Source organism: Vigna unguiculata, chromosome 8 (genome assembly GCF_004118075.2).
Source record: "Vigna unguiculata cultivar IT97K-499-35 chromosome 8, ASM411807v1, whole genome shotgun sequence".
Taxonomy (NCBI): Eukaryota; Viridiplantae; Streptophyta; class Magnoliopsida; order Fabales; family Fabaceae; genus Vigna; species Vigna unguiculata.
The window spans coordinates 17311944-17322832 of NC_040286.1; the positions used below are offsets into that span (position 1 = coordinate 17311944).

Genomic DNA, 10889 nt, shown 5'->3' on the forward strand with positions numbered 1-10889 from the left:
TTTAACATAAGTAATGAAATTCCTTAGCAGGGACCTAGTTTCACCCTTAGAATGCATCATAAAAGTCCAAGTGTGTTTACTTAGATCATCAACAATGCTTAAGAAATACTTATGACCATGAACCAACATAACAGACATAGGACCCCATATATCTACATGTATAAGATCAAAAATAGCAACAAAGGTAGTAGCGCTACGGGGAAGGGGACATTTGTGATGCTTGGCATAATGACATATATCACAGATAGAATTATCCACAGATTGAACATAAGGAAAATTGGTATAGATTTGTTCAATAACCTTGTTTCTAGGATGTCCTAGTCTAAAGTGCCATAAGTCAATATCATTTTTGTTACAATTGAGAGCTAGACTAAAACAAACAAAGTTCTTATTTGATAGAAGAAGAGATTGTAAGTAATATAGGCCATTAATGAATTTAGCATGTCCAATCGTCTTCAAGGTAGGGCTGCTTTGAATCTGGCACATCTTAGAAGAGAAAGTTAAAACACAATTCAAGTCTTTGGTCAAGGTTTGGAAAGATATTATATTGAAAGTAAATTCTGGAATGTAGAGAACATTAAAAATGACAAAATTTTCTGAAAAATTGTATTGTCCCAGCACAATGTATAGTGATAGTAGAAGAATTAGGTAATGTTATGCATATAGGTTTAATTTTATGAAAGGCCACAAAATGTTCTTTATTGTATGTGACATGGTCAATGGCATCAGTGTCTAAAATCCAAGAAATACTACCTTGTTGAGTGGTATAGTTGGATGTGCTTGAGTCTTCCCTTTGAACCTGGTTTACACTGTGCCCTGGTTTTCTGATATGTTCAATGAACTGTAGAAGCTTTTGTATCTGCTAAGGAGTAAATCCAATAGATTCTTGCTTGGCAGTCTTAGAACCATTCCTTGTCAAATCTTCTTTGACATTCATATTGCATGTAGATCGATCATGGTTATCTATGTCTTGATTACCAAAATCCTATCTTTACATGAACCAAGGTGGATACTCGTGCTTAGAATAACACTCATCAATAGTATGGTTCATTTTATGATAGTAGGAGCATTGCTTTCCAACATTGGGATTCCTTCCTCTCCCCCTTCCTTGTCCTCGCCAGCCATTACCACGTCCCTGTGGCTTCTAATTACCTTGTTCAACTTGTTTCGAGCCACTTTGTTTCTCAACAACATTCACAACAGCTTTACTTTCATTTTTATACCTAAGATTGCCATTATTTTGTCTTTCTTGCTGTATTGTGAGGGAAAAAGCACGATTGATGCTAGGGATAGGTTCTATCAATAGGATTTGAGTGCGAACATGATTGTAGGTATCATTTAATCCCTTTAGGAAGAAAATGACATACTCAATCTCTCTGTATTTTAAAGAATTTCTGGACAGATCACACTTGCACTGAATATCACAACTACAATGTGGTATGAGTCTCAAAGACTCCAATTCTTCCCACAAAATCTTTAAGTTTGTAAAAAATTGGGATATATTTCTATCACCTTGGCGAATGGAATGAATCTCTTGAAGCAAGTATGAAATCTTGAAGTAATCTCCCTTAGAAAATCTCTCTTTTAACTCTTACCAAAGATCTCTAGCATTCTCCACGTAGACCACACTTTCATTATTTGTGGCGACAAGGTCTCTATGATCCAAGATAGAACCATCATTTTCGATCATTCCCATGTATCGTACAGGGGATCATCCTTTTTGGGTGCCTTGATACTGCCATCTATGAATTTAATCTTGTTTTTTGAAACAAGACCACATCTCAAATTCCTACTCTAGGAGGCGTAATTGGTCTCATTGAGATTCTGGCTGACAAGAACATGTCCAGGATTCTCTCCTGGATGAAGATAATATGGACTGAGGGGTTGAGGATCTGATCTGCTATCTTTTTCTGTGTAGGTTCTGGGTACCAAAAATGGAGAAAAAGAAGGGGGAAGCAGCGGAAGCAGGCAAGTTACAAACCTGCTCTGATGCCATAATAGCTTTAGTAGAAAGGAGCGTGAAACTCTAGAGTTGTGGGTTCACCCATGGCAGCACGAGAATGAAGTGGAAAGCATTGACGAGCAATAGTTGCTTTGTGAGATTAAGGGGCGCACACACGAGAGAAGGAAAATAGGTATGGGAAATCATAAACTCTTTGATTGATTTGGTTCAGTTTTACAAAAACTTACACAAACAAGAACACAAACCTATCTTAAATAGGTTCGTGAAACTCTCAAGCGATAACCCTAAACTACAAGATGTTACCTTTCTAACTAACCTTAACCACCTACTCTAACATTGTTAAAGAGATTTCTCTATTTTGGAACTAAAAAAAACATGCTTATCACATACTATGTATGCTGGTGTTTGGAATAGAAAGTGGTACGTATAATGGTGTTTGGCATAGAAAGTGAAGATGATAAAAAATGGTCAAAAATATCAGTACTGTGTATAAGAACACTCTCCTACTAAAGTTAATAACAATCTTCACATCAAATATAAGCATGAAACAAATGCACAATGTTGGTTGCACTTCTAGAACAAGGGTGGGTTGGTTTTCCGTGATTCCCTGTTATGGAAAAAAAAAAAAAAAACTCATTTAGCATGGTTTAAAAAGTAAAGCAAGTAGGGTATAATATTCAAAGCTCTTGCTATCCCTGGTTTAAAATGGGCAAGGGAAAGAGAAAACAGACAAAAAGAATCCCTACGCATTATCCAATAAAAAATGGTATCTGAAAAAAAAAATAGCATTATTTATATGCCAAAGTGCATAAAAGAGAAGTAAAATTCGACAAAAGAAAATGGTGGATTGTATTGGCATGACTGGAGATGGCTCTACAAATTGAATATATAAAAGCATAGATTTTTCCACAAGATAATCAGATTTCGTCGAATGATGGGTGGTGCAAATTAATCCAGATCCCGTCGAAAAGCAAATTCATGGCTTTATTTGACTTTGTTAAATTTCTTAAAGTGCTTTTTTGATTCGTCGTGGAATTAAACAACTAAACAGGTCCGAACAACCCTTTAAACAATTGAAGATGGACAAAAGAATGAGTAAAATACGACCACTTTGTCTCATGATTCCCACAGACAATTACCTTTTAAAACAAAAATGGAATCCTAACCATTTTTCTTTTGTGGAATCTTAGTGTACTGTAGATTAATAATTATATATCTTAACTGTGCCATAAAACGTGATGTTATTAGAATATAAAGGTCAAAACTCAATGAAAAGTAGCCAAGTGGATGGTGTGGTAGGTTGCTTATTAGTAGGTGTTGTGGACTTAACATCACGGGTAGCTGGGAAGGTTTGAATGAGTAAGATAGTGAAGCATGGAATTAACATTCCTTTCATTATAAAACCTTTGTATCAAAAAGATCCCACACTACACCAAAAGTTCAAACTATTTCACCAACCCAACTCATTAATTATTATTATTATTATTATTATTATTATTATTATTATTATTATTATTATTATTATTATTATTATTATTATTATATTATTGTTATCATTATTAAGGTTTAATATTTTGTCTTTCTTACTATTAAGGTTTTCTTTCTTTTTTTCTTCATTTCATCTTACTATTTAGCATATTTATAATTTAGTTTCAATTTTTCATTTTGTAAAAGAAGAATTAGTATAGTCGATTCCATCACATCATTAGTAATAATGGCATAACATCACATAAGATTTGAACAACTAATGATACATTATTACCGATCAACACATATTGGAAAACTTCATATATGTAATAAACAATAAATATCACGTATTACATTAGTATATCATTACCCTGAATATAACAAAAAAAAAGGTCTATAATAATTTATTAAAAATAATGAACTACGTTAAGAATTTCTAAAATAATTGAACAAAGTTGAAAAATTACATGATAGCGAGATAGCGAAATAAAGATGACTAAAAATTGTATACTTGATAACAAAATCAATTAACTTGTCACTAGAGAAATAATTTTTACCGGAGGTTATTTTTAACATTTCTGACAGTTTTAACTTTCACTAAATGTGTTATTCGCGGTTTTGTTTTCTTCCAGAAAAGTCAGCGTCGTTAACGGATTACCGACGGTTTTCAGCAATCCCTAGTAAATCAGTACTTACCGGCGGTTCTGGAACCCCCACTATTTACCGGCGGTTCTGGAACCCCTACTACTTACCGGCGGTTTTAGAAAAAAATTCTAAAATAATTCCTGAAACATATCAAATAATAAACAAAAATTCTAAAATTTTGATATTTGTTTATAACTAGATATAATATATATATAAAAACAAGAAAGTTTGTTTGTTCAAGGTAAATAATAAATATTAAATGTTCAAACTAGTGGAATATTACAATATTTTTGTTTCTTCATAAAAGTAAAATAGTAAAAGTCTAATATAGCATTCTTCGACTATCAATCTTGATCTTGATCTTGATCTGAATCATTTGTTTCTTCATTAGGAACACTCCCTTGATTAGACACCTAACATAAAAGAAAACATAATTAGTAACATTCATTACAATATAAAATATATATTAATATACTAAAGATTTAAATATTACTGGTGATGTATGAAACATAGGAAAGTCTCGAGGCAATTCTCCTTGATAGTTTTGTACAAAGAAAGTCATCATGGCCTTCATTTCATTGCTTGTAATGTTAATGAAGAAACCTATTTTAAATCACCATTAATCAAACTAATCAAACTATTTTAAAAACATATATAAGGTTACTGCCCAAGGCAACCCAAACCTGTCCTAAATTCTACATACCAGCAATCTATATTTGTTCACAATTTATTTATTACTAATGATGATGTGTGTTGGATGCTGTGATTTTAAATTGCAATTGTGCTACTGTTTCTGAAATTATTGAAAAATTATAAGCAGATATGACTATGACAACAATATCAAATTGCAATTTGTTACAGTACTAAAGATAAATGCAGAGTATCATAAAAACATGAGAATTCTTGATTGGATAACAATATAAATGTTGATTTATAAGTGCAATCTATTTAAATTCTTACTAATTATTTGGTGCAGCTGTGATGATACACCATAGATAGGTAAGAGTTGAGCTGTGGGATTTGTTCATTATTTATACACCATACAAAAATTATACAAGCATTTATGGCCTTATTCTATTTGTCTGCATTATTTAAAACTAAATAACAGTCCATGTTTTGAATGCAGGTTAAAGTCACATGTATTTAGTAAATAGATGATTCAAATGGGTTAACGTCACATGTATTCAGTAAAGCTAACATTAGAAAAGAATAAAGATGAAAATGATTGGTTAGGCTTTTTATTCGGATTCTCCATTATTGAAAATACTAGAGTATGGATACCAGTTTTAGTTGGACACTCCAACCTTTGTTTGAAGGTGATAGTGCATATTAGACCAAGGTTTTCAGTCAAATGACGGCTATTTTTCTTGATGGTGATATGAGATGGAATCAATGTCTTAGAGAAGAAAGGGAATTCGCCATCTTGTATATTCTAGCATTCTCCAATCTAGTGCAGAATACACATCATTAAAAGGTAGAAAAGATGCTTAAAATAGTTGTAGGCCATGACTAGTTTCCTAAAATGATTGAAGTCCATGACTATTTTCCTAATGCAACTATGCAATTATGAAAGTTTATGCATAGAAATCGAATCCTAAACTAAGTTTGAGCCATAATAATAAACAGGATGAGTTTATCCCCTCTATTATCAGTACCAGATATCAGACATGTTCTGTAGAGAAAATCTGTACCACATATTGCAACCAATGTGACAAATGCAAAAGTGACCAAGAAACTGTTAAAAAACGTTACCAACCTGGTTTTGTAATTGTGTATAAGAAGGAAAGCTTGAAGATGTCCCATTGCACGAATGAGCATTGAAGCCAAACACTTTAGATGGGCAAGGTCCCAAACCTAAACCCCTAACACGTCCATAATGTTCTTGACTTCCAAAAGCATGAGCTAAGGAATCATTAATTGATATATCTTTTGATTGGGATGATGATAATTTTGATTCATACGCTTGAATCTTTTCCTATATAGAACATAAGAAGAAGCTAAATAAAATAACATGAAGTGTGAAAGATAATTATAGACTTTATTAGAATCAAACTTACATTGATTTCCCTTGCTTCATCACTAACAAATGTTTCATTAACACATTTGTGTGTGGCTATCCATACTTCTCCTCTACTGACCTTATGGCCACACTCTTTTTCCTATAAAATTGAAGAAAAAGTATATTACATAATTCAAAAAATTAAAACAAATTTCACATGAAGATATATAGTATTGTCACTACCATTTCATCATTTTTTTTTCTTGCAATGCTCTTAGATCCACCTGTATGAGCAATGGTTTGCTTTGCCCTATTCTCTATATTTTTTAGGGCATGGTCCTATTAGTCAACGTATAGAAATTAATAATTATGAATAAGGTTGATGGAAAAAAATTTCAATTATACCTTTGTTTTTGAATTAGACGATAATCAACAAAAGAAGCCGATTGATCTCTATCTATTCCTTTTGGAGCCATTGCGATCAATTCTTCTCTAGTACGTGTACCATCATTCCTTTGTTGCCACAATTCTTGGCGATAGTCTCTCCACTTTGTGTTAAGTGATTTGAGAACATGGTTTACATGAACATCAGAATGAACATCAAACTTAACCTTCAAGAAATGAGACAATTAAAATTAACAACAATCATAGTATAATTAAATTATAAATTCAATTTTTACATTCCTTGCCTGAATAGTGTTTTTAAGTATATCTTCTTTATAATCTTTAGGAATCTTCCTCCAACTAGAATAGCTAATAGGAAAAGCATTGAAGTTTCTTGAAATACTACCTAAAAACATATTCAATAATGCTCCACTATCTCCAATTGGTTGGCCCTCATTATTCCATTGCATAACAATCCTTTCATTAGTAGGTAAATTCCATACATCATTGGCTCGTAGCTATTTTGTATTTATCTTTCCTTGATCATCTATAAAGTTTGAAAAACAGATTAAATAGTCCATTATTTGTAATATTACTAATGACTTCATGCAAAAATTTGCATGATTAAAAACATAATCTTAATAACAATATACCATATCATATTATAAACAAGAACAAGTATAAACAAGGACAAGTTCTTACTGCTTGAAAACATTAGTCAAGTGATTTTAAGTCAAGTGATTTGAATATGAAATAAAATAAAATTAGAAGAAAAATACTTTAATATACGTGAATTATCAATTTCACCTTAAACTTTATATCATTATAAAGTTAATTATTATTTTACACACAAAAAATATAGTAATAAAAGGTTAAATTACACATTTGGTTTCTATTTTGATTCTGTTTTGTTAATTTAATCCTAATATTGTTTTTTCTTTCAATCAGATTCCATATTTTGTCAATTTTATTCAACTAGTATTTCTACCCGTGTGATACATGACACGGGCCACCGAATTTTAAAAATTTAAAATTATAATATATTTATTCAATTAATTTAAAATTATAAAAGTATAATTAAATTTTAAAAATTATAAATTATAGTATATTTATTAAATTAATATGAAATTATAAAGTATAATTAAATTTAATATAAATATTTTATTTTATAAAATTCAATAATAATCTTTTAATTGATTTTACGATAACAATGTATTTAAATTTTTTATATATTTTTTTAATAAAATGTATTATATGTAATTATTTTAAATAATATATTAAGATTTAGTTAATTAAAATTAAGATATCAAATTTAATTTAAATGAAATATTGAGTAAAAAAGATAGAAAAATGTAAAGTAGATTCCCTAATAATAAAAATGATGAATAATATAGAAATTGTTGAGTAGACCTATAAAAATACAAAATTTAGACGATACAAAAGATGTGAAGAGTAGATAATATAAAGTTACAAATGATAGATTGTGCATATTGTAAGGCCCACTTACATTTCTGCCTTTATTTTAAAGGGTTGTCCCAAATTAGTTGGGCCTATAACTGACCCAAAGGGGACCAAGGACTCTAAACTGTCCTAATCTTACTCATTCTTCTCACTTTCAAAAAACAGTCTCCTATCTCCTTAGAGTTGCAGTCGTTCCTTTGCTAGGGTTTGATCTCCGCTACTGTCAAGTCCGCTCAACACTATTCCAAAATATAAATAAAAGAAAGTCTCGCTATTAGGTGCTTTTAGGAACTAGTTAAGGATAATTAATATGTCTTGCATTTTACAAAAATGCATAATTAACTATAATATTAAATGAATCTAGACATAATCATCATAAATACAATTTTATTTTATTTAAAAGACAAAAATATCTACAAATAATATATAAATATAATTAATAATTTATTTGATGCATACCTATAAAAGTTAAAAAGTAATTAAATAATAAAATAGTTATATTTTAATATTGTTAAAAATTAAACGTAGAAAAGAAAACTAATTCGAAGGAGTGACAAAAGATATTCTAAAGAAAGGAAAAAAAATTTCATATGAAAGTATAATATTTTCATCACAATTTGAAAAAGATTATAAATTTCTGAGAGATTTTTTTTTTTTACAAAATTGAAAGATGGTACCTTTCAAATGTTTCAAGTTTCTACTAAGATGCTTTTAAATGTCAGAAAAATATCTTTTTTAGAATTTTAAAAATTTTAAAGTTTTTATTTTGTGTTATAGATATTATTTAAAAATTCTAAAAAACATTTTTATTTTTATAAAATCTATTATATAAATTTATATTATTTTAGTTAATAAAATTAATTATTTTAGTTTGTAAAATGAAAGATTATTAGTGTCTCCATAAAAGAATTCAAAGTCTTTTTTACCTTTTATTTAAAGCACACTTTCGACTACAAATTTAAGCAAAAACTATACTCAGATAGATGTGGAATGAAATACCTTTAATTATTTTGAACAATTGATTAGTCAAAACCAAATTTGACTTTAATTCCTTTTAACTTTCGTATTCTTTATCAGAGAGATGGTTGGAGACTTTCATGTTTAGTTAATGATTACGAAATATTTTGGTCTGTCAAAGAAATAATGATTAAGACATTTCATGTAGCTACACTGGCTCATACAACCATGACAAAACGTTTAATTTTTTTCGTGAACCTAACGGATGATTATTATGGCAGAATATTTGTTTAGTATTTTACACATATTAGATTCGATGGGCACGTTGTAGAAAAATCGAAGGTTTTACCATATGCTTAGCCTTTTTCCTTTGGACATTTATTTGCTATAAAATCTTATTTGTTTTATGATTCTTGACCGTTTTATTTTATGCTACTATTATTTTTATCTGTTTAAATATATTTCTATGTAAAAATTAAAAATTAAAAATTTAAAGAAGTTGAATTCTCCCTAAGTTGATATCAATTTGTATTAAACAAATTTGTAAAATTTTAGAATAACATATTAGTTTTAGGAGGAGTTTGAATAAAGCTTCAAAAGTGCTTCAAATTTTATAATATACATTTTATTAAATATTTGAAGATAGATAGAGTTGTCAACTTCAGTTTTAACGCAACCTTCAATAAGCTTCCTTTTACGGGTCTTCAATCAAAGAGTCAAGAAATACTTTCAGTCTTCAAAATCCCCTCTCATATGGGATAGAACCATTTCTAAGGTGGGTTTGCCTTCATTACAAAATTTTATTTAACTTTTAAAAATAATACATTCAGTTTAGATCGTATATCAAATCAGGTGGTCTCAGATGGACCTAAAATCGAGACATACCGAATAGGGTTGAAGGTCGAGAAGGGTTGACTCATGCCGAAGGAGGGGACAGGCTGGCCAAGGCTGAAGGTTAAATTGGTTAGCCCATGTTGGTGGTCAAGACGAGCCAGTCTAGGCCAAAGATCAAGATAGGTCAACCCGGGCCAAAGGACAAGACTAGGTTGAAGGTCAAAATAGGTCAGCTTGGGCCAAAGGTCGACACAAGAAATCTCGAGTCAAAGGTTAAGACAGGCCAACTCAAAAAGAAGGTTGAGACGAGTCGACAAAAAATGTAGGTCGAGACGGATAGCCCGAGACGGATCGATCCGAGCTAAAAGTCATAATGGGTCTACTCGAGTCGAAGGTTGAGATGAGTCGGCTCGATTTGTTGTACTAGACGAGTTAGCCCGAGTCAAATGTCTACACGGGCCCTTGCCAAAATTCGGCCAAGTTGGCCCAAGGAAAATTTCGAGCGAGTCTACCCCGACCAATATTTGGATAAATTCGGTCGACTTTGTCCAAACCAAAATTCGACCAAGTTTGCCCTGTCGAAAATTTGGCTAAGTCAACCCTAATCGAAATTCAGACGAATTCTGCAGAGTTGGCCTTGGCCGAAATTTGTCCAAATTTGATCGAGTTGGGCCTGGTTGAAACTCGGCCGAGTCGACCCCAACCCAAATTTAACCTAACTATTAGCCCCAAGTCGTGATGTTGGGGCCCAGGATGAAGGTCTAGACAGGCCGAATCGGGCTAATGGTCAAGATGGGCCAATCCAAGCTAAAGGTCAAGAGGGATAGGGTGGGTTGAAGGTCATGATTGTTGCAACCCATACCAAAGGTAAAAACTGGTGCAATTTGTGTTGAAGTTCAAAACTTGTTCGCCCAACTTAGACCGCATGTCAACTTAGACCGACACGTATTGAAGATTGAGATGGGTCATTCCAAGCTACAGGTTGACCCTAGCCAGTTTGGCTAAAGGTTGAGACAAACCTATTTAGTCTAAACCAAAGGTATAATAATATATTTAACAAAAAATATTATATTTTTATGTTTAAAAGAAGCCTATAGGTTGGTCCTGACTTATAGGGCTTTTGTGAACATTTTGGTCCTATGGACTTTTTCAATAAAGGACTTTTTGACCTTGTAGATT

At 31.2% G+C, this 10889-nt stretch overlaps 1 protein-coding gene across 1 annotated transcript; it reads right to left on the reverse strand.

Moving 5' to 3' along the window:
• Positions 1–4419: 4419 nt before the first annotated feature.
• LOC114194945 lies at positions 4420–6928 on the reverse strand. Its single transcript, XM_028085347.1, has 6 exons — positions 6764–6928; positions 6509–6685; positions 6318–6413; positions 6133–6234; positions 5832–6050; positions 4420–4488 (listed from the first exon to the last, which is right to left on the reverse strand). Exons 1-6 carry the CDS (start codon positions 6926–6928, stop codon positions 4420–4422), a joined length of 828 nt encoding a protein of 275 aa, XP_027941148.1.
• Positions 6929–10889: the final 3961 nt, after the last annotated feature.

Bases quoted from the DNA above. Each gene is read 5' to 3' on its own strand.
- LOC114194945 (XM_028085347.1), bottom strand. From the start codon at position 6,928: ATGCAATGGAATAATGAGGGCCAACCAATTGGAGATAGTGGAGCATTA. The intron at 6,414-6,508 runs GTTGATTATCGT...GTTGACTAATAG, and splicing joins GAGATCAATCGGCTTCTTTT to GACCATGCCCTAAAAAATAT. The intron at 6,235-6,317 runs GTAGTGACAATA...TCAATTTTATAG, and splicing joins GAAAAAAAAATGATGAAATG to GAAAAAGAGTGTGGCCATAA.